General features: G+C 48.5%; 4 protein-coding genes across 4 annotated transcripts; 2 read left to right on the top strand and 2 right to left on the bottom strand.

The window, feature by feature from the left end:
* Window positions 1-1,693: 1,693 nt before the first annotated feature.
* Window positions 1,694-6,369, bottom strand: LOC34618801. The gene is made up of 5 exons (XM_026335133.1): window positions 5,896-6,369; window positions 5,622-5,802; window positions 4,688-5,513; window positions 3,614-4,042; window positions 1,694-3,425 (listed from the first exon to the last, which is right to left on the bottom strand). Exons 1-5 carry the CDS (start codon window positions 6,367-6,369, stop codon window positions 1,694-1,696), a joined length of 3,642 nt encoding a protein of 1,213 aa, XP_026190918.1.
* A 663-nt stretch (window positions 6,370-7,032) lies between these two features.
* LOC34618802 (calponin homology domain-containing protein DDB_G0272472) lies at window positions 7,033-8,855 on the top strand. Its single transcript, XM_022732120.1, has 3 exons — window positions 7,033-7,743; window positions 7,967-8,197; window positions 8,325-8,855. Exons 1-3 carry the CDS (start codon window positions 7,033-7,035, stop codon window positions 8,853-8,855), a joined length of 1,473 nt encoding a protein of 490 aa, XP_022590880.1.
* A 1,392-nt stretch (window positions 8,856-10,247) lies between these two features.
* LOC34618803 lies at window positions 10,248-15,940 on the top strand. The gene is made up of 14 exons (XM_026335114.1): window positions 10,248-11,135; window positions 11,277-11,342; window positions 11,567-11,715; window positions 11,812-11,968; window positions 12,153-12,230; window positions 12,414-12,569; window positions 12,724-13,627; window positions 13,664-13,821; window positions 14,025-14,336; window positions 14,438-14,547; window positions 14,641-14,725; window positions 14,825-15,181; window positions 15,364-15,645; window positions 15,836-15,940. The coding sequence occupies exons 1-14, from the start codon at window positions 10,248-10,250 to the stop codon at window positions 15,938-15,940; spliced, it is 3,807 nt and encodes a 1,268-aa protein (XP_026190899.1).
* Window positions 15,941-17,380: 1,440 nt separating this feature from the next.
* Window positions 17,381-24,662, bottom strand: LOC34618804 (cilia- and flagella-associated protein 251). The gene is made up of 21 exons (XM_026335102.1): window positions 24,657-24,662; window positions 24,260-24,586; window positions 23,875-24,123; window positions 23,276-23,412; window positions 23,118-23,163; window positions 22,721-22,919; window positions 22,531-22,582; window positions 22,249-22,371; window positions 22,058-22,116; window positions 21,039-21,136; window positions 20,696-20,901; window positions 20,339-20,391; window positions 19,677-19,750; window positions 19,437-19,523; window positions 19,174-19,262; window positions 18,965-19,027; window positions 18,697-18,814; window positions 18,479-18,574; window positions 17,887-18,306; window positions 17,707-17,751; window positions 17,381-17,509 (listed from the first exon to the last, which is right to left on the bottom strand). The coding sequence occupies exons 1-21, from the start codon at window positions 24,660-24,662 to the stop codon at window positions 17,381-17,383; spliced, it is 2,676 nt and encodes an 891-aa protein (XP_026190887.1).
* Window positions 24,663-25,568: the final 906 nt, after the last annotated feature.

The following is a 25,568-nucleotide window of genomic DNA, read 5'->3' as shown; positions in this document are numbered from 1 at the left end:
GAATTGAATATTGAGTATTGCTGTTCGTATATCTTATTTATTGCAGATTTGCGATAGGTTGCTTCAGGATGACGCCATGCGTGTGGTAAATTACGCGCGTTTTGTAGATAGCCGTGAATGCTTGGATTGATTAAAGAGTGCAGTAAGTTCAGTCCCATCTGCGCATCTCCTCTCATGCGCGATCCTGGAGGGGAGAGGGCAAGGAAAGGGTCGAGATGTTTTTGGAAGACAGTCAGTAACTTCGTATTGAGCTTTGAATTTTCTGAAGTTAAGTGTCAATTTACGGCGCCTTAAAATTGATCTTTACAGCTGGCCCCTGTAGTGCAACGAACAGCTTTCACCATGTAAGGAAGCGCAGGATAGCTAATGTTTGGCATACAGTATATGAGGGGTGCCGGCATGGGCTGCAGCCCTGCTTGGAAGCAAGCTATGCTATGCATGCAAGAGTTTGGGTAGTAACTTTTCCTCTAAGCACCACCGTTATTGCCCTTGGGAGCAGCAAGTCAACCGTCACATTAGCGCCTATATAGGAAGAGATACTTCTTTTTGGATATCAGGTGCTTATGCGCAAACTATGGTACGTTTTGGCCTAAATCCTACTTAACTCAATGGATTCCAAAGGCTTTGCAAGGACAAAATAATCGCAAATGAATCTATGCGTTAAAAACATGACTTGTGTCAAGGAGAGACATTTTCGTGGCTAGGATACGAAAGGATACAGAAAATTTAACACCTGTTGAAAACAAAAATACTTGTTGCCAATCCTGAAAGTTTGGAACAGAATGACTTAATTTGGTGATGCAATATCTTTTCAAAAACTGACATCTGGAAGGCAGAGTCGCTAAGAAGCGTCAGTTAGTCATGGACACTAGAGCTATGCGCGATCCCACTGTCCTTGGCAAAATTTTACGATCTGGACTGATACAATGATCATTCCAAATGCACTCAGCATGTCAAGAGCACATACCACTGTGTCTGAGGGTACGCAGTTCTGGAGAGAAAAAAAGCTCGAAGAAGCGCTTCTGGTTTGCCCTTAGGCAGCTGACATCCAAGAAAAGAACTCCTTTGTCTGCAGCCTTTTGAGCGTGCATACTGCACACTGGCGTTCTTTCAGATGCGACCTACCTCAGCGTAAGGAATTTGTATTGGCCATAAAGTCTTGAATATTCCACCCTACTACAATTGCCCGGCTGTCTTAGCTACTTGATTCTCTGGAGTGATCTAGAATCGACATTTATATTAAGAAGTTAGACCAAATCCATGGGATGGAGATCCTTGCCATGAGCAGTGCATGTATTCAAGAAAACCTCAATAACATGCTCAGCTCACCGAGTTCGTGCTTTAGCTAGAGAGAAGCAGCCATTCGAGATTGAGCTTGGCCGTAGTAAGCATCATGTAAATACGCGGAGACTTGATTTATAGGTCATTTTGATATTGAAAAAGACCAAACCTGGTTTCGCCGCAACTCCGGCTATGAACATGTCGAAAAATAAATACTCTTTCATTATCCATGGTTGTTCGAAAGTCATGGCGACCTAACTTGCTACTTTGCAAAAAGGATGGATAATGCTTCTCAAAAAAATTTTATTTTGATGATACATCATGGCCATACACCAATGAGGAATGTCGGCTTGATGCCAGAGCTGCCGTTCTTAAAGGGCTCAGTTTTCTATGGCCGTGGCAATGCACTCAGTTAACTTGCCTGAAGTCGAGCTTCTTCAAGCTTTACCATAGACAGATAGTTCGGCACCCCTTCATCTGTAAGCCAACATAATGGGGTGTTTCGGGAATTCACGCCACTTGGTCCTTTACCCACGAAAGGCTGGCTGCAAAATGGACATAAATGAAGGGAACCCCCCGGTCCCCACGCTGCAGTGGAGAGGCTGCAGGTACCGCATTCCTTGGGAACACAGGGTCCACCATATGGCCAGACCATTTCAGGGTCAGGTGGTTTGGGCCCTCCAGCGATGGTAGATGATGAGTCATCCATACGTAACGGTGGCGCCGAAAGGGTCTTATCCTTCTCGACTGTGTAGGCATCCCGGAGTAAGCAAGCAACGTAGCGTACGGGAAGCCCAGTAGCCGCACACCAAGGAAAATATAAGTCGCAATTAGGGCAGGAACATTCCCAGTAGTAGCTTAGTGACTTGCATCCGGGGCAGAGGAGCTTATCATAGGCCCTAAGAGGCTCGCGCTCACGACGCTCTGCAAAGAGTAAGATACTTGTGGTCTTCAGGTGCTGGCTCTCCCTTGATGATGCAGGAGAGCTCATCTCTAGCACATGCAGCGCTTGTGATGAGAGCTCCCATTCTTTTGCTTTGCAGGCGGAAACAAAGAGTAGGTGGGCTCGAACATGACGGGGAACCTCTTGCGAGCAGCACTCCCAAAGTCTCACAGCCGCACAAAGAGCCGCACGAAATCGTCGCTCAGAGTGATGAAGACAGCAAAGCAGGTACAGATGGTACTCTGCTGCCCCGAGCCACTGTTTCTCTTCTTCTAAATTGGGGGAGAAGTGCCCGGTGAGTGCTACAGATGGTGTGGCCCTATAAGGCCTGTCAGTGCTGCTGGGAATCTCATATGTCAAACAATATTGTTCGTTTGTACGAGCATTGGTCGAACAGCTCTGCCGAATCAACAGTGCAGCCATGACACGCATGTTGCGCTGTCTTTGGGGACTCCATGTGGATGACTCAAGTTGGCTTGTGAAGATGTCCAGTCCCTGCTCTGCTGCCTCGGGGTCGCCCAAAGAAATAGAGGTTTCATCTGCATGAAGGATACCGCCAACACCCTGCTGGTGCTGCACGGCTGCCTTATAAGTAGCAGAGATCGCTTGCAGCTTCGTGTTGTTGCAGTGCTCTCTGGCCAGTGAGATGGCCATTGTCCATTCTCCACTATGCAATGCTGCATTCAAGGCAAGCTCTGGCATCTCCGCCTTAAGGAAAGCCTCTGCGCTGGCTGATCCCTTCCCAATAGCAGCAAGTAAGTGAGCCGCACGCAATAAAACCTGTTGTTCTTCTTCATGAAGACCACTGGTAGTGCGTTCCAGCGACTCGTAGTCCTCGGAAAAGAAGTATGATTCAAAAAGTCCCTCTCGAGGCACAAGTGACCGATAGAGGTCGATTGCTCGTGACCACTGCCTTCGTTCTTTCCAGGCATCAGCCAAGGCCTCGCGAACATTATTCGTAACAGTTTGATCTCCACGACCTTTTGAGGACTCAGTCAGCCTCAGAGTATCTGATGCTTCCTCCCACATTCCGAAAGTAGCAAAAAGGTAAGCAGCTTGATCCCATTTTTGCAGACTCTCATAGAATACTCCCGCCCCCAAAATGTCCCCAGCTAAAGCCTTGAGTAGGGGCCTGCCTTCCCCTGTTTCGCCTAATCGGCGAGCCTGTTTGAGCACCTGGATGCAACAATAATCTTCACATCTGCGCACCCGCAAAAGTCTAGCGCTGTAGAATGTTTGTTTTCAGGACGCGTTCTCTATGAGCAGAACTTTGACTATATCTTTCAGTGATCCTGGTGTCATCTGAGCTCAGTATATATTGAAGGCTGTATGTCACTGCAGTACAGCATTAGAACCGGTATAGTAAAAGGCTATTCAAGTCATACACACCTCACTAACGCCTCTTCAATGGCGTCTACGTCTTCCATTAACAACGCGGCGTCTGCAATGAGCTTCCACAAGGTGGGATGGTTAAACCTTGCTGCCAGTGCAGTAGCCCGCCGTAGTCCCACTAGCGCTCCTGACTCATCTGTTCGTAATTGTTCCAGGCTGATCAATTGTCTCATTTGCACTAGTGGTTCTGCATCATACCGTATCAAGAAGTCATGTTCAGAAGCCGCTGCTTGCCCTTGTTGGAAACAGGAGAGGCACAAAGCTTTTGCACAGAGGTTTGACAGCTCAATCAGGTACATCGGCCCACATGGGGGCTTATCGTTTGCCTGAAGGCTCATGTTATATGGCTGATCAGCTTCTTGATGTGTAGTGCAGATTAGTATCATCCGAGACCCTTGCAATACTGCGATCATGTTGTCTTGATCAGATGCCCACAGGTAATCTAGAGCGTCCTCTATGGTGTCGCATAGCTTAGCACCAAAACCTGCTGATGGCCGTAGGACACATATGGGGAAAACCACTGGGGTAGTAACTTGGAAACCATGGCTACGTTACTGCACATACGGCGATATCTGTGATTGACTATACGTTGTATCATGCCGCAGTAGCATGGGGTGTATGTAATAATCAATCGTTACTGCTTTCTGAGCATTGTATGACTTACCGGTAGGTCCATGTGCAACTACAGCATTCAAGATATGCAAGAACCCCTGCTGGTCCGAGCCTGCCACTGCTGTGCATCCAGCGCTAAGCCTCAGATTTAGTAGTCCACTTGGTGCTAGACCGGAGGCCTCAAGTTTTACGTGTGGCACAGTAGGCGATAGCCGAAGGCGCAGCAGCTGACCTTCTGTTGTTCCCAACACTATGCAGTCTTCACGCCCACTTAAAGTGGATATCTCTCCTTTGCCTTTTTTGAATAAAGGTTCTTCTATGAGAGAGTCAAGGTCTAAAAGTAAAGCTAAGGGAGCCTCTTTGCTGTCATCCTTCCCGTCTAGACGGTAAAGCCAGAGATGTTGCGAGCTGCCAGCAATAACTAGCCACTGAGAAAGAAGTACTGCAAAGCGGGGCCCAAGCGGAGACACCACGGTCTCGATTGTGTTGCCAAAGATGTCGCAGAGTTCTACAGGAAAACCGTCGTATTTTCGTTCCTGCTGCGGCTTTTGCAAGCCAGGTTCACAAAATACATTTTCATCGAGGAGCCTGTACGGCCCTTCCTGGTGCTGCAGCTGATGCTGCCAAGCGCTACATGACTCTTCATCCCAGAAGATTCTTGGTGGCAACACGGGTGTGGCGTGTGCCATAACTGCACAGTGCCTCTCGCCTGAGACGAGGAGACGAGGGCCCGGAAACACCCGTATGCAGCGGCAACCACCTTGCTCGCCCGTAAAGGAAACCTCTGTTGCTAGCTGCTGGTGTATTACCGGACGAGCAATAGCTAGTGCATGATCCCCGAACGAACAGCATACAGCATCCTGACGCACTGACACTAGAAAAAGTCCTAGATCTGCGGCTGCTGCAAGCATTCCCCCTTCAAAGCCCCACGCGAGCGACCGAGGCTCGCCACTGACCAAATCTAGAGAAGCAACTACCTCACCGCTAGCCTGAATGAGCTGCAAGAGGCTCGTTCGGACAGCACTGTCCTGGCGTATGCTTTTTTCTGTTGTTTCTGGTGTTGCGCTGAAGGACCGGATGCGCGGCAAGACATCTGAAGTAGGCAGACCTAGCAAGGCAGCGTAGGTTCCGGCAGGGCTCCATTCTGCAGCCACGCATGAAGAAAGCCTGGTATCTATGTGATAGGGTTGGGAATCCCCGGCAGACTGCAACAACAGGGCGTGACCACTGCGATAGGCAACCAGTAACGGTTGAAGTGACCAAGATCCTGGTTGCCATGCCAGAGCTGCACGCAAAACAGATCAATAAATACCACTTCCGTGCTTGATAGGCACTAAAAAAACCAATTACATGTGAAATGCTTTCTACCAAGATTTGTGGCTGTGGTCTTCACCCGTGATCCTTTCTGTAGTGCTATCATGAGCTCTTGGAGCTCGCCTCTGAATGAGAAGACCCCGGGAATCGTAAAGAAGAATTTCGCCGTCATGCGTTGCCAGAGCAAATCCACTGCCGTCAGGGCGAGCACAAAAGCAAGAACAAGGCTTTTTCACATCGCGCGACCAGAGAACCACACCCTCAGACGTCCCCCTCAGCAGGCGGCCATCATCTAATGCGCAGATGTGCACTTGCGGCGCGAAATCAGCTGATGAGACACATGTGAGGCCCACCAATTCCCCAGAAGCCTCAAGGGAGAAGTACGAGTGACGTTGCCATTGTCCACCAGCCTCCTCCCAAACGCCGACGTAGCCATATGAATCTCCTGTCACTACTAATCCTTTTGCATCTGCACACACGTAGCACACTGGAGCCTGAAGCAACGTACACATGACACAAAAGCAGAAATAATAATCCGTATGAAGTGCCGTACGACGACAGAATGCGTTGCTTGTCTGGAAGTATGTAAAGAGAGGTTCTTTGCTTACTGTGTGCCCGGAGTAGCACTGAATGTGATGAGCTTCTCCAAGCTTCCTCTGAAAAGTGTTACTTTCTCCTGTAGTAGGAGTAGCAGTGATGGAGGATCGAGGGGTAACCCTCAGAGTGTTCAGGGTTCCGTCGTCGGTCCCGAGGAAAAGCCAGTCTCCGAGCCACGCAACGCTGCGAACCGAGCAACATGGCAATGTTCGATCCAGCCAGATCTGCATTATTCGGTCCCTGCAACATGAAGAACTAGCAAGTCATGAAATGTAAGCTAAGATGCTTATGCACTGGTTCGCAAAGCCACCAGTGGGAGTGACGGAATTTGGTGGGCCAATATGGCATTTATTGACGCGAAAACGACTAATAATAGTATATATGTGTGTATTTCAAGAATCCATTGACATTTCGGATAGCAGATAGCATGTTGTCCCTCCGCACCTGAAATTTTCAATCGCGAGCCTTGGGGCTGCAATTGTGCCACTGTTCGCGAACCTGGGCAGGACGCAACGGCAGCAGGAGCTCTACTGCATTGAAAAACCTTTGAAACGCCTTGAAGGTATCTCTTCGTTGGGTTCCATGCGCCCCTTCTGAGGAAATTAATGCTTGTTTCCACCGGGGTGAGCGGGGCTTGTTACTGAACTACTTCGATATCGTTTTACAATCGTGTTTAGAATACAGCGCCGTCGAGCGGTCCAGCAATGGGAGAGGCATTAAAAGCGGACCCAACTGGTGATTTTGCACCTCTTAGGCTCTTTTACTTGTTATATGCTTAAACCCTGTCGCACAGAGCCTTGCCTATGGTGTATTGCCGTAGAAACTCGGCACTGTATTGCTATCATTTTCCTTGTTAACTGCTCAAGGCGCATCCTTCCATTAGCCTAGCGCGAATGAGTGGCAGGTTTTTTTGGGATAACCCTAACTGCTTTGGGAAACGTCTGGCAGTTCCTGGGGTGACCCTATATGAGAGAGACCTACAATGCATACAGAAGCTTGCTTCGGGAGCTTTAACCGCCTTAGACCCCGGAACGAAGGAGCTGTTGCTTTACAGGACTGTAAATCAGAAAGGAACAGTTACAAAGGCCCTTAGTTGGCGAAATTCACCTTGCGGCACCAAGCAAAACAACCTTATTGTACGGCCACACCAACAAGAGCCCCGTAGCCCAGAGCCTTTCAGGCACGATGTGGAAGGGCCGGAAGAAAAGGAATTACTTGAAGATGTATCAGCTGAGCGAGACAAAGATTTGCCTCAGAGGAAGGATGAAAAATTTAGAGTTTTCATCCGGGCACTAATGATAGCTGACACAGTCGCTGGGCAAAAGGAACAGCAGAGATGGGCCCAAGAGAAGCGCGCTACAGAGAAATTGCGCCAGTCTTACTTCGATAGCAAGGAAGAGAGGAAAATGCAGCCGCTCGCTGCTGAGGAGCTGGATGGAAATGTAGTGCAGGCGGGGGTAATGCTAAAGCATCAAATTGAGGAAAGGGCTAAACAGAGAATGAGGGCATGTGAGGAGACAAGCGCTGCACTGGAAGCCATGAGGAAGCAGTTACAGGACTCTGAACAAGCAGAAATCGAGGGGAATAACGCGAAAAAGGAAAAGGTATGCTCCACAAAACCAAGGCCCGGGAACGCCGATCGCCTAAAACCTATAAAGCAAAGCGGTCTGAGTGGAGAAACGAGTTCCACGCAGTCAGTAGCTTACAGGAGGTGCGATCGGATTTGTCTTGCCTAAATTGATTAGTGGCACGGTAAAAGTCTTTCTGCTTGTGCTTTCTTATTAAGAAAACAGCTACCCTCCGCTTTCATTTGTGTGATTACTGCAGATTAGAAGTCTGCATAGGGATTTGATGCTGGAGAATGAAGCACTCCGACTAAGACGCAAAGCTGCACATGCCCAGAAGCAAGCTGATGAGGCTGCAGCCCTTGCCTGCGCGGCGAAAATCCAACAGCGCGAGGAGATGATAAGGAAGAGAAGAGACGAGATTAGGGCTTGTGCTCTTGATAGAAGTGAAAGACTTACGGCCCATGGAGCAGCCGCACTAACTGCAGCCCAGGTAAGGTCTGTATCTAGCTTCTGCTTTTCTCTGTGTTGAGGCTAGCTACAGCACGAAAGCTCGGAATATTGCGCTTCCTAACACCTACAAATTTAGGAGTTCAAGAAGGTATTGCTGACTTTGTCAGATACAGGAAAGTTTACGCCAGGAACGTCAGCAAGCTCAATGGGAGGCCAATGTGAACGACGCCGAAGAGAAGAAGCAGAAAAATAGGCAGTTCCGGGTCCGGCAGCTGATAGCAAGTAGAGAAGGGCAACTCGAAGAGAAGAGACGGGAGGAAGAGCGACGGAAAAGAGATGATTTGGAATATGCTGAATTTCTGCGAGCAGCGGCAGTCGCTGCTGATGCTAAGGAAGAGCAGCAGCGCCAGGAGCAGCGTAGGCGCTGTTGGCAGGTAAGGCTGGAGCAGGAAAGGCAAGCAAAAGAAAGAGAACAATTAAAGAAGCAGGAGCGCGAGCGGATGGTAGCAGACGAACAAAAGGCGGTTGCTTACATCGATGAAGAAGATCGCACATTCCAGCGATTCGCGGAGGACATTATAGAGGCAGCAAAGGAAGCTGGAGCAGAATGGCGCATATTGGAAGTTACCAAGCAGAGGCTGCTGAGCCGTAGCAGTATTAGTAGACCCAGACGCACAACTGAGGACGAAGACGAATAGATCATGTACTCACTTTCACCTTCATCTCTACACAGGCGAATGCTATCAAGGTTTAGGCCTTCTTCCATAATTTCGTCTTCTGTCGGCTTAAAGAGCTAAACTAGTGTTCGAAGCTGGATGCGCAGTTGTTCTAGCTGTTTCTTAGGGCCCTGGCAGCATACCAGGCACAGTCAAGCTACAGTCACTTGTATGGTTTTCCGTCTAGAACAGTTGGGCCACAGCCCGCACCCCTTAAGAGGGGTTTCGTCTCATATTACACAAGCACTGGAAAGCTTACACACCGGAAGCGATTTTAGGCTACTGAAAGCAGAATGGTAAAAGAGGAAAGCTGTGGATACGAGCAATGCCAGGTATTGTGGATGTCCTTGCAATTTACTTCTGGGTAAGAGTAAATCGATAATATCAGACAAAGGCACAAGACTAAGGGTTCGCTAGGGCATGGGCACAGCGAATTAAGCCTACACAATTAAATTCGCATCACATACTCCGACCTCGCAAAAATGAATGCTCAACTGTGAATCGCACTCCAGTAAGGCTCTCTCGGCTACTTGCTGTATTGTGTATTATTGGCACAACCATGATAAGCCGTTTCAGCCTGACTCCAGCTTACGTGCAGGGAGTGAGAGGGTTAACCCTCCTCATACTGCTGGTATCGTGCTGTGGTTGGCCGCACCTGCATCCCTACGTCTTAGAGGGCGCACGCCCGCTGTACGGACAGAACCAATTTGTCTCTCAGGACATTTAAGTGGCAACTCACTTGAGAGAGGTGCGCTTTATGATGTCTTGGCCTTATTAAATGCATAAATGAGCAGCCTGCAGGAACTCCGAGGGCTAGAAATCTCACGAAAACAACTTGCCGTTTACTTTTGCATTAGCAGCCTGCTGCACATTGTTCGGGTTTAATAAATGCGTGATCAGGTTTTAAAAAGTGAAATAAAATTGATAGCTTTTAAATTTGTACCGGATCAATGAAACCTTGGCAGCATTGCTGTACTCGTGTTGTACCCACCTCGGTCGGATGGCTGCTGGTGACCCGGAATCATTGTCCGAGTCTACACAGCCTTAACCACATCGATCCATTGCTTGGCTAGTAGCAGTATATGCGGAAGTCCATATGATCGACAGCGAATGTGAAAAAGAAGACTTGACCTTGTCTCCTTTCGCTATACCAATTAAGGGAGGCACCAGTATTTTCGTTGGGAGACGGGAAAGGTATGGGCTTGGTGGTGCCACTGACCGGGAAAATCTGGAGAGCAAGGAGTTCAAAGTGTCTCACCATAATTCAATTAATAAGTTTTGGCCTTTAAAACATAGGCTGATAGTTTGTATCTTGTTGTTTGGAGCATGGAAATAAGGCCTACGGGACCGGTCAACATACCACCGCCTGGGACAATGAAAGAGCCTCAGGTGATGCCCTTACCACTACATGGGCAGGCTCAGCAACAAGCGCTGGTTCACCGGCTTCGACGAGAGCTAAATAGGCTTGCAGACAGCAATAGGGGAACTCGGCTTCTCGGGGCCAAGTCCATCCTGTCCATCTACAGTGAAGAAGCCGTCAGGCGAAACTTACCATGCGACCATGTTTCCAACGCCAGTACTGGCCATATGGATAAGTCCAAGGACATTAATAGCCAGAATAATATCTTTTCTGGGGTTTTCATGAGTAGCGTGTATACCCCAGTATCGGGCTTATGCGCAGACGAGGCCTCAGAAGCCTGCAGGTCGACAGCGTTGGAGCTGTTGCAGCTGGCAGTAAAAACGTTCCTCTCACACGAGGAAGTGGTAGCCCTCTGCAGCGGTACGACGAACAGCAGCAGCGACTATCACACTCGGGGTTCCGTCTGGAGTTGCTCCTGTGGACCTAACTCCTGCAGTGGACATGACAGCTGTGGTGATAGTGGGGACATCAGAAGCGTCAGCTGGTATAAAGGCACACAAGATACAAAGCCACTGGTGGTGCTTCTTTCTGAAAGGCTAGTAGATGCTTCCGGGAGAGGGGAAAAAAGCGAGGAGCTGCGTTTTGTACTCTTACAGTTCCTGCGGCACCTCTTGCTAAAGCATGCCAAAGACCCGCCTCTGTCACCCAGAGGAGCAGGCAGGGATCAGCAGAAGACGTCATCAGAAGATTGCAAGGATGGGTGGGACGCAACAGCTTTTGCAGACTCGCTGCTAACAGGGATTGCAGGGGCCTTAAAGGACAAAAGCCCGTCCAACGCCATAGAGGCATGCCGACTGCTCACTGCACTGTCACCAAAGCTGCAAGTAACTGTCCTTTTGCAGGTAAGCCGTCATTATGGATAAAGGCTTATTGCACGTTGGTTTCCACAGTAATGGCAACTTCCAGACAAATCTTTTGGCTCACGATGAACGATGGATACCGGCCTTTGTAGCACCTCCAATCTTTTTGGATGTCTTTTTCAGAGCAGTAAAACACTGATAGAGCAGCTCACTTGCTGCCTGAGGAGACCCCAACGAGCTGTTCGATGGGTAAGCGGCAAGAGACTTGCTGATTTTCTCACTAGAAGCCCATTTGTTTTGACGCTCTCGGCGTTGCACCTACAGTGGACTTTGGAGGCATGCACGGAAACAAAATAGAGCACTAGCCAAATGAGAGAGATACATCGGTGGGAAGGAGCGCCAATTTTTCGGTCGTGCGCAAATTACTGCCTTTCGAAAGAACGGCGACATGTAGCTGCCTGCTTTGTATGCAGCACGCAATCGATGCCTTTGATGGGCTTTTGGTGACGATTTCGTCCGCTAGACCAGCCGAAAAGTCTGTTGCTGTTGCCGCTAGCCTAGTAAAAGCTGCAAGCACTGCATTGAGACCTATCCTTCAGCAGGAAGTAGCGGGACAGAACAAGTGAGTTAGCAGGATGTTTCTGGAAAGCAGCCAAGGCTGTCATCAAGTTTACCGGTAAATACGGACAGAACAGTGCCACTGAGTCAGTTCCTTCAGGTTAAGAACGTTACAGATGCTTCAGCGACTGCTAGAGGAGATGGCACCACGCATTTTACTGCGCTCCAACGTGATACCGCAGCTGCTGCAACTGGTACTGCTCGTACTCGGTGATACAGATAGGGAACTGGCAGAAGAGGCCGAAAAGCTCTTGCTGGTAAGGCCTAAATAGCTCTGCCCTTATGCTCTGAGGGATCTGGCGGTCCAAAAGGGGTTTTCCAAACAAAATGGTCAGACATGACTTACCTCTCACATGCGCTCTGCAGAGTGCTGCTCCTCGATGCGTCTACTTCTATCGGAGAAAGGATCACATACGTAAAGTGAAGATGAACCAATGCAAGTCATTAGCGCGAGGACAGGACGAAGGAGATACTAGTATTTCAAGTAGCGGGGCAAGTAGTACCGAAGGCTCTTCGAAGGTTTGTAGGGTCTTCATCTACGCGGTAGTGCCTGCTAGACACGTGTTTCACAATTGCTTGCTGACAACAGCATCTGTCCTTGGAGGTTGCCCTGGAGCGTCTACACTTCCGGGAGATGCTACTGCTGCTCTTAACTTTGCTGGCATCGGTTTGTGGCCGTTTCCATAAACTGTGTTGCTGTAGGAGGACGGCGAAGAAGATTTAGGAGGCTGTTCACGTCATGAGGCTACATATTGGGTCTCACGCTTGGAACAATTGAACCTCAAAGAGCAAGACCGATCACCGAAACAGCTGATTGTAGAGTTGGCTGGAATATACTTGAAGCAATTGATGGCCGACGTGAGAAATTCTGTTGCAACTGTTAGTGAAGTGCTCAGCTCATAGCAGGTTTCCACTGGCATTGGTGTAAGCCCATCCAAATCGATACTGATCAGCGATGGCTTCGGGTGCTCTGAAAAGCCTCACGAGAGTGTAAGTGCTCCTGTCATTGCAGCTGCTACCGCGCTTAACAAGTTGGTCGGCAGAAGACAGAATTGCTTCCTTACGCTCCCTTGTCGGCTTGCTTCGTATAAGCGGAGGCCACATTCTACAGGAGCTGCCGCAGCTTCTTCTGCAGCTTTATGGAGCTTGCGCTGCAGCCGATACTGGGTCCTCTGTGCCCAGGCAGCAGCAGCAAGGGTCTCCATTACTTCTTCTTGTACAGCACGCAATGGTGCGGGAACTAGACGACAAGAATTCGTCAGGACTTACATGCAACCGTAGCGACATCGAGCCATGGCACTGCGGAGGCTTACAGGACTTGGGAGTCTGCAGCTCCATGCGCATTGCGCTCGAAGCTGTCGAGCTTTCTTTGCAGTGCGCAGGGCAGATAGCAATACAGCTGCCTCCATGTACCTGGCTGCCTCTTATTGTCACTCATTTGGGACTGCAGGAGGATGCTCAGCTGTACATCTGCCGCAAACAGAAGACGCTGGAGTCTTCTACTGTAGAGTCCACGAATCAGCAAAGTACTGACAGGCCAAGTGCTACCACAGAAGTGGAGCTTTCATTTGTAAGAAAATTTTCTGGAGGCTACCCGCAAATTGTGGAAATGATGGGTCTGGGGACGTCTGGGCTCCGCAAGAGGGCGCAAAGAACGGCCAGCACGTCTGCTTGTGGGAGCCGCGTATTAGCGAAGGGACATCTGTGCTCTATTGAAATGAAGAAACAAGCGTGGCTGCTGCTGGCACGTCTTCTTCGGGGTTTAAAGCTGCAACAGAAAATTCAAGGTTGTCAAACGAGCCAGCAGGCAGGGCAACACATAACGGATGCCCGTGGGGCGTATACACTGGGAGAGGACGAGCTCTGGCTACTCATGCAAACTATCGAGCATTCTCAGTCTTTTGAAGCAAGCCGAGGTGCTTCAAACATACCGGCAGTATCCGGTGAAACAGAAAACAATGAGGCGATTCTGCCGTATGTTGCGGCTCCCCTGTTAGAGCTTCTGCGTGTAGCTGGAGATTCTTGCAGATCCGAAGCCAAGCGGCTCTTTGCAGCCGCACTGCTGCAACAGGTTTACTCTCAGAGTCAAGTAGACATAGCAAGAGCAACGGTGCGCCTCACTAGCGTCAAAGGTACAACCAACGCCTTGCCATTGCAAGGACAATCAGTTGGGGGGATGTCATGACAAATGAGGAAATTTGCTTTGGCTTCGGCCCATCACTCCCTCACCATAGGGTTACGGTTTCTGGTGATTGCTTCTACCTGTTCTGCTAGCAGAATCATATGTACTGTCTGTTCTGCTTCCTATGGCAGGTCCAACGTGTCTGCGATTGTACGGGCTTAAGTCGGCTAACGCTATATCTAGATTTTATCGACGATTTTATTCGTGCGAACGTGAAGACTTCTGTGTTTCGAGGGGATTCAAGCAGTACTGATGCCCCCACAGAGGGGCACAAAATGTCCGAACTCACAAAGGAGAAAGAGGAACTTCAGTCTCTATGGAGTAGCCGAGACCCTCGACGGATGTTGCTGCTGCATGCCCTTTATGGTGCACAGGAAGCAGCAGACGCATATGAGGAGATATCCGAGGCACATAAATGTGTGTGGATTGAAGATCTTTTAAAGGTATTGTAGATGATGACTCCATGAGCTGTTCAGGAAGCCCTACACTTCGATGGCTAGAATATATATATAAATTTGAAGTGTTGCGTGTATTACTTATGCAGGTATTACAACTACAGGGTGCCTCCCTAAATTCTGCCGCTACAGTGCGCGCCGACATGCTATCAGCCTGTCTGGCACTGTTTTCTCTCCCCCTTTTCATCCCTCTCGCACGGTGAGTTGCCCACGCTTATCTGTATGCTAGTAGAAGGAGCGAAAATTTGTTGGAAGTGTCCAGAAATCGTTTTATGAATTTTTTCTCCTTCAGGCCGTATGGATGCTGGGTACTGGAGCACCTCTTGGCCCCTAACCTCCGCTGGCGCCCGGGCGAAGCAAATGCGAAGTTGCGCAAGGTACGCTTACACACGAGGAAGCGAATGAGCACACACACACAAATACCTTCTGGACCACAGTAAACAAATCGAATTTGTATCAGCTTTGGAATGGCTCAGGTGGCATTGCTGTGCGTGTCTCAACTAATTCCCACACTGTCCTTGAAATGTGGGCCTACAAACTTGGAAATGGAAAATGGGATACACGATTCGACAGCTCAGTTGGTGGAGATAGGCTGCATGGAAAATAATGTCGCAACAGGGGCTTTGCAACGGGACCAAGCTAACAACGATAGGCAGCAACGGCTTAATCCAGAATCAGCAGAGCAACTTGAGGAAGAAACCAGAGCTGGGTCAGTTGCACAGGCCGTGTCATTGCTCTCCCCTCTATTGGTTACATGCATGGATGACGACTGGAACGCCGATGTGCGCGCGCTAGCAGTTCAAGTTGTCCGTCAGGTATTCCTAGACCTCCATGTGAGCGAGCCGAATTTGGCTATTTCAATATTACGGATGCGGCACGCCGCTACTCCACGTGACTGTCATCAGTGACTACACTTCTTTTGATTTAGTACTCCCTATCGTCCCACGACTAGCATCTTTAGAATTCCACCTGAGCATAACCATATCTTGTGCTCTGTGTCTCCGCCACTGTTTAGGGGACAGGATATCAAAATGATGCAGTACGGGAGCTAGCTGCGGCAACTGTATACCCGTTGCAGCAGCGACTTGATGACGCTCGAGACGACATCCGCCTTTCTGCCGCGGCTGCACTGGAGGCACTGCTGATGCAGAGGCCCTTTCTGCTCCACCGTGGCATTGCTGCCGAAGTATACAAACGACTGAGCATCTGTTTGGATGACCGCAGCGAGAATCTGGCAAAAGCAGCAGAAGCAGCTCTTGTGGCTGGCGCTGGCGTTATGAAGGATACCTTACTTGAGGTCACATAGCCACGTTTCTTTGCCAACAAATGAAGTGGATGATGCACTTATCTAGGCGCCCAATTATGAGCCTAGGCTGGTTGAACTCCCGAATCCCATATTTGCTTTTTAAAAAGTTGAACACTCCAGCACGCGGCATGCCTTGGAGGAAGGCTGGGAGAAAGTGGCGTGGTTGCATTTTTTGTCGCAGGAGCTTCAAGAATCAGAGTCCAACTGCCTTTACCCTGAGCGGTACAGACAACTTATGCAAAAGTTGCAGGTATTGCAGGAGCCGAGGCCTGACAGTGGTGATTGACCTTCTACACTTGAGGTGAATAGAGTGTCGGTTTCAAGTCGATAAAGGAGAGTGAAGAGGGCAGAACCTACGGATTTGTAGGGATGGACATTTTTGGCACGTATGTTTTTGCTTTCCGTCTATTGTGGAGTGCATCATTTCAAACTATAATCTATGTGGGTCGTGAAGGCACAAAATATTACTTACTTCAATGCAACACAAGACTAGCCCGGACAGAGGAAACTTAACTTGGCCCTGTAGGTACCTCAGCCCACTGAATTACATACTTCAATGTAGCAGGAGTACTGCATAACGAGAAGTACAGCAAGGAAGCTGCTTTCTCTATCCGCTTCCACCACAATACTCCTTTTTCGTCAGTTGCTGCCAAGGCTTGCTCTCAATATAAAGAACAGCTAAGCCGTCGGCAGCATGCATGAAACTCCGATTTCGGGGAAGCAGAGAAGAGCATATACCATGGAACCTTTGAGCGAAAGGTAGTTTTCTATTTTGGGGCTTCCACTGATATCGTTATGACGCATTGAATGGGAGTGGACATGTCCAATATTTGGACTTCCGACGCATTCTCTTCGTGGCCTTTCACGAATAAAATGACACTGAGGCGTTTCAAAAGTTGCCACTTAAGAAGTGAGCAAACTCCGTATGCTCGAACACGCCATCTGCAACTGGTGCTGCCTCAAAGGATATTTCAGACGGCCTCCATGCTGGCATGACAACGGCAGGAAAGTAGTCGATAGAAGGAATAATTTGACTAACGTATCTTGTTGGCCCAGTATTCTGCTACTTGCAAATTCACCATTTCGACAGTAGTGTGTCTCAGGGGAGGTGGTCTTTTTTGCAGTTCCCGCGTGGCCCTGGGATACCGCTTATTGCGAACTCCCTACCTTTCGGACGCCAAATATTTTCTATGCAATTCCTACACGGCTTGTACTGAACGTCCGATAAAACCAAGTTTTAAGGATGAAATGTAGCAGTTCTTATTAGAATGCATGAGTTCTTAGAAAGCTGCTTCCATATTTGCTCCCACTAATCGCCATGTCTCGCAGAAGAAGGTCTGTCGAGCTAGATAAAACCAAGTAATTGTAAGCGCTTCTTCTTAATTTTACTTAAAGAGCGCACGATTCAGCCGTAGAATGCACGAAGAGCCCAGGCTGAGCGTGGGGTGAGCAGGGTAAGGCAAAAAGTGCACTCGCTTGCTAAAATGTAGGAGAGCGGTTTGTACTGTCTTGTGCGATTACAAGGCATGTCCCGCACCTTGTCCAAGATCACTGCCAATCTGTACTTGGTGTTTTACTGATGACAACGTTGATTCTGAACGAATGCACACAGTTCTTTAGAAAAGTGGTGAATCTCGATCCTCTTGTAGGCGTATAAGAGCAAATTTTGATTCTCTATCGCTTTTCTGTAAAAGCTCAGAGCCGAAATGTATGCTGCCGTACAAAATCAACTGGTCCAACGAGAACTTGACTTATTGAATGTAGTGTCCATCTGAAGCACTCGGCTGGTGAAAAGGTCCGCTGTTATGCTGCTTCGTTTGCATAAAGAAGCAAGAGAGGCCTCTCCAGTCAGTACCTATTATATAGTGTACATGTGATACAATAAGGTTTCAGGAGATAAGGTTTGCAATCAGCAGTTCTCACCATGTATCCAGTGACTACTGTATCCGTATACTAATGCTTTAGGTACTGAACAAAACAGTTACATGTAGCAGCAACGCTCTGCGCAGCAGATGACACAGCCGAGCAGCTCTCTAAATTTCAGCTACGAACCTCAAGGCAATGACTCAATTCAGCCTCTGTCATCACCTCCCCTTTCTGCAGATTCGCACATGAAATGAGTCTGAGATTACATATGCACCTAGGACAATACAAATGGCTTACGCATCTGAGAATGCGCAAGTATACAGTGAATCCAGCGTGCTGTTCATGGCAATCCTATTAATGCCGTACTGTCAGTAGCAGCCTCGTTAGCTCTTCGGGAGATATTTCGTTTGTGTCACTGCCTTTGCTTAGCTGCTTAAATGCGTCGATAATGTCAGAATGGTGGAAAGCTTTAGATGCCCGTTGATTAAGGTAGAGCTCCAGGAAGCGCTCAAAAGCGACACTGTGTGACTTCGAGGGGGTATCATGCGCAGCCCCTATCTGGCCCTCTGCTCTTTGTCGGTGCAGTACGCCGGATGCACCTCTGCATTCACTCATAACATTGCCAAGCTCCAATAGAGTTGGTGCTTCACCAAGGGCACAAAGGAGATTTGGGATCTCTTCAATGGGCACGTCCTCTCCAAGCCTCCTCCGACGTGTCGTGTGCTCTCCCTGGCTTCGCAGCTGTGCGTAGTAGAAGAATTCCTTGGCTATACGATACAAGTCACCCTGTGTTGCAAGAGCTCCACAAGCATCGAGGTTCGTTCCTTGATCCATAAAAGTGTTCCGACTACTTCCGTAAACTAGCCGGGTAAGTGTGGGGCGATTCACTCTTCCTTATCTACGCAAAACAGGGGTTTCTGTTGTGTATAAAGGTGCTTTAAGCGGACTAGGGCCTTACAGTCACTCCACCAGGAAGCCGCTCCACGATTGACGCCGTTCCAGATGGTCCTGTGGGGGCATGTACATGCAAGAAGTGGGCAATCAGGAGGAAAATCTCCTGCAGATGAAAAGGCTGACAATTCTCTCTAAAAATCTATCGTTTGTTGCTCAGAGGGCATCCGCACTTCGAAGAAACTCCCTTTTTGCTGCAGCATGGTTCGCCGTCCACTGCAGGACTGTCAAGTCGCTTCCTCCGCACGTAAAGACGGAAGTGCACCCAGCGTGAGGAGCTGAGGCAGCTAATGCGATGATTGGGCCAGCGTGTGCAGCCACATTGAAGTTTTTAAAGGGGTCCCTACAGATTGAAAGGGGTTAACACAGCACCGCACCATCGTGTGTGCATATCAAACTACCTGGGTAATGGAGGGCTACGATGGTGCAACAGGAAAAAACACATCATTTATCGACAATTTATACCAGAACCATGGAAAGCTGCCCTACATACCCGTCAAGCGGGAGCTGGTAGACCCCGAGTAGCTGTTCCTTGCACGCTCCAATGAGGATCGGACTATACAGAAACCCATTGAGCCACGTAAGTTACCACAAAGAGTGCGTTGTCAGCTGCGATAGTAATCAAGCGTCTATTCATACATGCACGAAATAGACTTTCAGACCCTGTGGAGGGCTTCGTGGAGTGCTTGCAAGCCAGGTCACCTGAACGTCGCCGGAGATTCGGCTTCGGTCCACTCTTGCATCACCGCTAACTGCAGTATACCATTGTGCCCCATGGCAGCAGAGGCCGTCTAAAGTCCGACAGACAGCAAACTGGAATCTTTCATTTCAAACTGTGTATCTAGTGGACTTCAGCTTGACATGATCAATCGAGGCATAATCCAGTGGTCTTTTCCGAGTCTTGCGGCAATGAGCGTACATTCGAGGCGCGGAATTTACCGCCTGCGTTTGAGGCAGTTACTCACCTTGACGCATGACATTGAATTTGCGCTCCAAATCTTTGCCTTTGCGTCACTAGAATATACTAGGACCTCGGTGTCTGTATTCCCAACCTATAGCCAACACACCCAATGCCCCAACTCTTAAAGGTTGAAGGTTCTAGTCACTGTGAGGGCAGGAAAGCTGCCGTACCACCGTTATAGAAACACCGAGAAAAGCTAGACTATATCGAGTAACCAGTAACCCAATGCTTTTGCCTAGCTTACAGGGGAAGGCAAGGCTAGACAACCAGAAGGTATGGCGCGTTGCTCGATAATGCACGATTGCCGCTGCATAAGCCCTACGGGCATAAGGTAAGGCCTAGTCTCGCATTATAAGCTTACAAAAAATGCTGCCAGGGAGTAAAAGGAAATGCCTGTGCTCTTCTTGAGGCAGGCTTAGCAGAGAGGGTATTTTCATTATTTCTCAAGTGAAAGCCATGCCAATCAAACTCACTGACAAGTGCAGAATATCATTTTTGACGCGTCACCCACCTGTGTGCTCAAATGAATTGGGAACGTCGTACTCAACAAGTTTTCGATCTTCACCAACGCTGAAGAGGCGGGGGTATCCTCCGCTGTATAAGTGAGGCGATGCGACAGGAAGCAGCTGCTGTGTCGGTCGCCATAAAGAAGGTTGCACTGCTGCTGCTCCAGTGACTGGAGTGTGTCCATTGACAACCGACGGCAAGCTGTGAGGGGGAGGAAATTCTCCATGGACATGACCGAAGGTCAGACCACAAATGCTCTTGTAGTGCGACCGACGCTTCCCTAAATAGACAAACCAAGGGCAGCTGATATACACATGAGGAAGCTTCTCTGGGGTTACCCCTGGAACACAGCGGAGGCCTAAGGGATTTGCAATGCTCATCAAAATAAATAGCACTGACCAGCAAAGGCCCACTCCTCCGGTAGCTGCGAGTTCCCCATACGATGGTCGAAACTAAATACACACAAAATATTCGAGAATCTGAAAAAATCAATTACCGTTGGAACGTGCAACATTTAGTAGGTTTACTCATTGCTCGCAGAAAGGGATCCGATTAGGTGCACACGTCATGGGTGTCACCGGAAAAGGCAGACGACATTGTCTGCATGGGCGACCGCCAGGTGCGCGGAATCGTGGCTGAATGCGCACTTTGTATATGACAACACAACACAAGAGGGAAGCACAAGACTGGAATGCTCCAAATGTTGCTTGAGGGCGTCTGATGAGTACCTAACCTCCACAAGTTGTCACAATGAACTGAAAGGGTGCATTGGGTAAATGGCTCACGTGTGTGACTCCATCGCGGCTTTCTCGTACTCCAATGAGCTCCACCAGATTCCCCCATTCGCCAACAGTAGTTGCTAGCGGATCCAAGCTCTCTGAGTTTCTTAATTCGCAAATCTTCAGCGTGCCGTTGCTAAATCCAATAGCTAGATATCTACCAGATGGGCTGAACGCCGCAGCCTGTAGTCACATTTGTCTTGGGTGGAATTTTCCGATATGAACATCTGCAAGATCCTATTTTTACAGCAGTTGTAAGCCGCAAACAAGCTTTGCAGGGTTGCTCTAGACAATCATATTGTGTATGGCCTCAATCCTACGGTTGGAGACAGCTTGTCGAAGCAGATGCTGCTCAGCATTGTATGACTCTCCGTATTCCATAGCTTCAAGTAACCTAAACATCTGGCAAGCAGCAAACCTTTGTTTACATGCATAAAAAAAGGCAGATTGCATTGACATAGCCGATGGGGCTACCAGAAAGCAGGTGAGAGAGATCGAAATGTGTGAACTATGGAGAGATTTGTGGGACACTATGCAACTTGCCTGTAACCCCTGCAATTGCGAGAATTGGGCCGTGCGGGTGACATACAATTGCTGTTGGCAGTGCATCAAGCCCATCAAATACACGGACCACCCTGCACCATGAAACGTGCGCGCTACAAGTGGTTTTGAGTGTCGACTAGTGGGAATAAGCAGCGCTTGTATGGCAGTATCGACTAAGCGCATCTTTATACAATTGTACCGCATGCTCACTCTTCCTTCGTGGTATGCTCGCGTGCATGAGCAAAGTTATTTGGGAAAACCTCAAGGATCCACGCCTTTGATGTCGAAAGCACGAAATTTGGCAGTCGGCTGGCATCATGTAGCCATTGACGGTGAGCGCTGGAGGTGGGCTTCGCCAACGAGCAAAATTCGTGGGCTTCGTGTGAAGATGCAGGATCTGAGCGTAGTATGTCAACAGGCTAAAAACGCAAGCAATCAAAAGGTTCTTGCTTAATCTAAGGAGCACTGAGAGCTGGAATCTGACTGAAGAATAACAAGTACAGAGAATAATGGGTGTCATACTGCTTTAGGTCGCCGACACGAACTAAACAGCTGATGTTAGCACGCCAAATGCGTCTATGTACGGAAAAGCGCCAGCGTACCCAAGCCAAATTCCATTGTTTCGTCGAAAGAAAGGCACTTTATTTGACCCTAAGGTAGCAAACTGAAAGGACCAGCTTGAAGGGATGCATAAAATCGTATACTGGTGCTCCAGTAGCGTTCAAACTAGATCCAGCGAGTACTGAAAAAATGCTAATAGGCACTTGCCAAAGGTTCCATCAAACTACCGATTCACATCTGACCGCATTTAGGTCTTCGAAACATCGAACAAGACGCAGCTGTGGGTCGTAGAAACTGTGCAGACGCAGTGCACACGGGTGGTAGGCACGTCCACCCTGTCTGCGCCAGCCATTCAGGATGTGGTATCTCATATGAAAAAAAAGTGGACACGTTCCACATTCGTAGACAGATTGACACGTGGCCTACCAAACAGCTCCATCTGAAAAGCCTGAAACAATCCAACGAGCTTGGAATGTCTTGAGACATGTGACGCATGCGTTTCGCAGTTTGAGGATAGACACAGCTCGCCGTTCATCTGGCCTACTCAGCCTACGAATGACCATGCGTAGCAGCAAATGCTCGATCGCTCCCCTAATTAGCTAGGATGAAAACTATGGCAACCGCCTGGCCCCCGCTTTTGTGGCTTGGCGTGCAACCACTTTGTATGTTCGCCATAGCATAGCGGCATGCCCCAGCACTTTTGCGGACCCGTCAAGAATAAGGCTAAGATTCCACACTACCACGTCTCCGTCGGTGGTACCTGAGAAAGACAACATGATCATCATTGCAAAGCGTTCTGCACTGATTCATAGTAGGGGAGGAATCCTTGTAGTTCAGTGTTCTTAGGTAACTTGGGAGTCGATGAGAATTCTTGGGTCATAAGTTGATAGAAGCCTACCAGAAAGCGCTTTCGTAGACTGCGGTATAAAGACGGATGTAGTTATATCCCCCACCTTCTGTTGAAAAGTTTTAGACTGTAGCGCTGGGGAGTAGAAGTGAAAGGACACGTCATCCCAGTGCCAATACCAGAACAATATGCGTCGGCGACCGCTTGTCAAAAGCTCGTTTACATCCCATTGATTAAAACGGATCTCGTGCTGCAGAAAACCCAGCAAAAAATGTTGATACGTCCTCGTTGCGCTACAAACGATGCATGATCTAATTACGTACTTTCAACCATCAAGGACAATATGTGCTGCACGCAAAAATAGCTATTGGCGCATAGCATAGCTGGAGCAGGAGGGCATTTTGAACACATCTGTGCTTTGCATTACGGGATGATGAACAGGGAGTACCTGGATATCTGGGATTGCAATAACCGCCATCCTCAAAGGAGCATTCCTGCGTTTCACGTAAAGAGACTCCCACTTAATGTGACTTCAACAGCTAGTCATTACTGAACTTTCCAAGCGTCCGTCTAACAGAATAGACGTAAGTAAAATCAACGGCCTACCCAAATTCCTTCCAATTCCAAATAGCCACTCCCTGATACATATCTGAAGTAGCGGTGGCCAAAATGCCAGGGGAGGAGTCACGGTAGCCTGAAGCTTGACATGCGGATTTGCTTGGTATGTCTTCGGATTCAGCTATCTGATGATTTGTTTCCCGCAAAATGCATTTTTCGGACATAGGAGACGATAGCGTGGCGAGGAGAGTTGCATCTGGTGTGAAGTCCACAGAAGTTATTCCTGGCAAAATAAAACAGCGTGGTCAACCGGTGTTACAACAACACATTCGAAAGCTCTGTTTTAGCAATCGGTATAAACGGAAAGCGCACAGTCAGTGATGATAGCCTACCCAATGGATGAGGATTCATATAAATCTTAACCTGTTTTGCTTCTGCTGCATTCCAAATAACTAGGAGGCTCTCCTGTACATGCAAAAGTGAACAGGCTTGCACAGCACAAAATTCGTAGCCTCGGCACTTCAAATGAAGAGCTAAATAGAGTCCAATCAAGCACGATGTTTCTTTAATATACCATATGGGGCTGATAATTAGTGTTTTGTCGGAAGATCGGTCCATAAGTGCAAGACAGACTCAGTGCACGCTACCTTTCCAATGTCACCAGTTGCAATCCACTTTCTATCTTGGGAGACAGCAACAGCTGATATGCGGTTGGTGTGACCGCGCAAGAGCACTTGAGAAGCGAATCTGGTAGGGTCCCCCCCTTCATCCGCGTAAAAATGTACTACTCCCGTGTTGGAGGCGGGAAAGAATACGGCCTTTCTTCCCCCGTTGCTTCTACCGAGACTATGCACTCCATTCTGAATTCCACTGTCGTAGCCATATACCCACTCGAGCTTCTGTCCGCAATCACAGATATGAGTGGTAGGTACATGACTAGCTGTGGCAGTCAAAATGGATAGCGGGCCAGCTGGCCAAAGCCGGTGGGGACGACGGGGCGACTGACGTTGGCTTGCTGCCTTTAAAGCTTACTATTGGACTGCCGAGGTCACTGCTACTTGAATGGTCACATTCGATAGGTGCAGAGGGCTCTTGGTGACGTGAACCTGCTGGGTTATTTGTGCTGTGCTCATTTAAATGCTGTCGCTCAGGGGAGATAATTTCATCACCATGGGGGGAGACGTCTTTCATTGTTGTTGCACCTGTGGAGAGTACAGTTGAGCACTGCCCATGAGTAAATCTGTAACAAGTAGGTGGTTGGCAGTTTTTGGCCCCATATACTGGGCAAAAATCTTGTCTGTGCATGTGCCATCCAGAGTTACTACACTCATCTGCATAATTCCCGACGGCGAGAAGCGACTAATTGGGAATACCAAGATATGATATTGACAAGAGAATTGACAGCGTAATGCAGTCAGCATTATCTCACTTTCATTTTTAACCGACCGCAGGGGTCAAGTCCCAGGATCACCTTTCTCGTATCAATGCCCATGTGTTAAAACGGCCATCTCAGGAAGTGGCTATAAGATGCCATCTCTTAGGATGCATAAGAAACCTAATAATCTCTAAGGATCCGAACTTTATTCACTAAAAACGACGTGTTTCGCAGGCAAGTTAGTGCGGTGCTCACAGGGGAGGCCACCATGACAGCATCGGCACGCGCTTGTTAATCTTGTCGTTAGCTGTGCAGTAGCAGCGCTGACTGCAGCTATATATCAAGAAATCAATGTTGATTGCATACATTCTTGAAGATTGAACATATGCAGGGGTTAGATAACTCTAACTAGGCATGCGGGTGCATGGGGAGGCAGCCCCATAAAAAGTGAAAAAAACAATATCTCTGCGTCATCTGTATGCGCTCTGATTCATGAGATAATTCTAAATGATCTCATCAACTATTAAATGTATCGATTAGAATCATTCGTGGGGAATATCTGGAAGCCGACACGACCTTACATCGTCTTCTCAAGCCTAAATAGTAACCAATTGGCCACGGAGCAATTACGACAGACACTTCCTCTTTCCAGATAGCTTTCGATTTTACTCATCCAAATGCCTCAGAGCAAGCGTTTTACCTAGCCTGCGAACTGCAGTAGCATGAACAGCAGCCAGATGCACGCGTGTTTTGGTGTACGCTTAGAAAACCTCCAGCCACCCCGTTCCATACAGGATTCGCTACACAAAGGAATGCCTCTTGTAAATAAAATATATCTTTGTATCTTTCTACATGGGTCGGACTCTCCGTAAGAGAAGATTGATGCAGGCAATGCTCTGCCCCGTCCTTATTTGTCACCTACTGGGTCACCTGTAAAGTGTTAGGGGTCTTCTTGGCAGATAAGAG

Source organism: Cyclospora cayetanensis, unplaced genomic scaffold (genome assembly GCF_002999335.1).
Source record: "Cyclospora cayetanensis isolate NF1_C8 unplaced genomic scaffold, CcayRef3 CcayRef3_contig_111, whole genome shotgun sequence".
NCBI lineage: Eukaryota > Apicomplexa > Conoidasida > Eucoccidiorida > Eimeriidae > Cyclospora > Cyclospora cayetanensis.
Note: the sequence above shows the minus strand (reverse complement) of the source record. Positions and strands in the feature narration are given on the sequence as shown.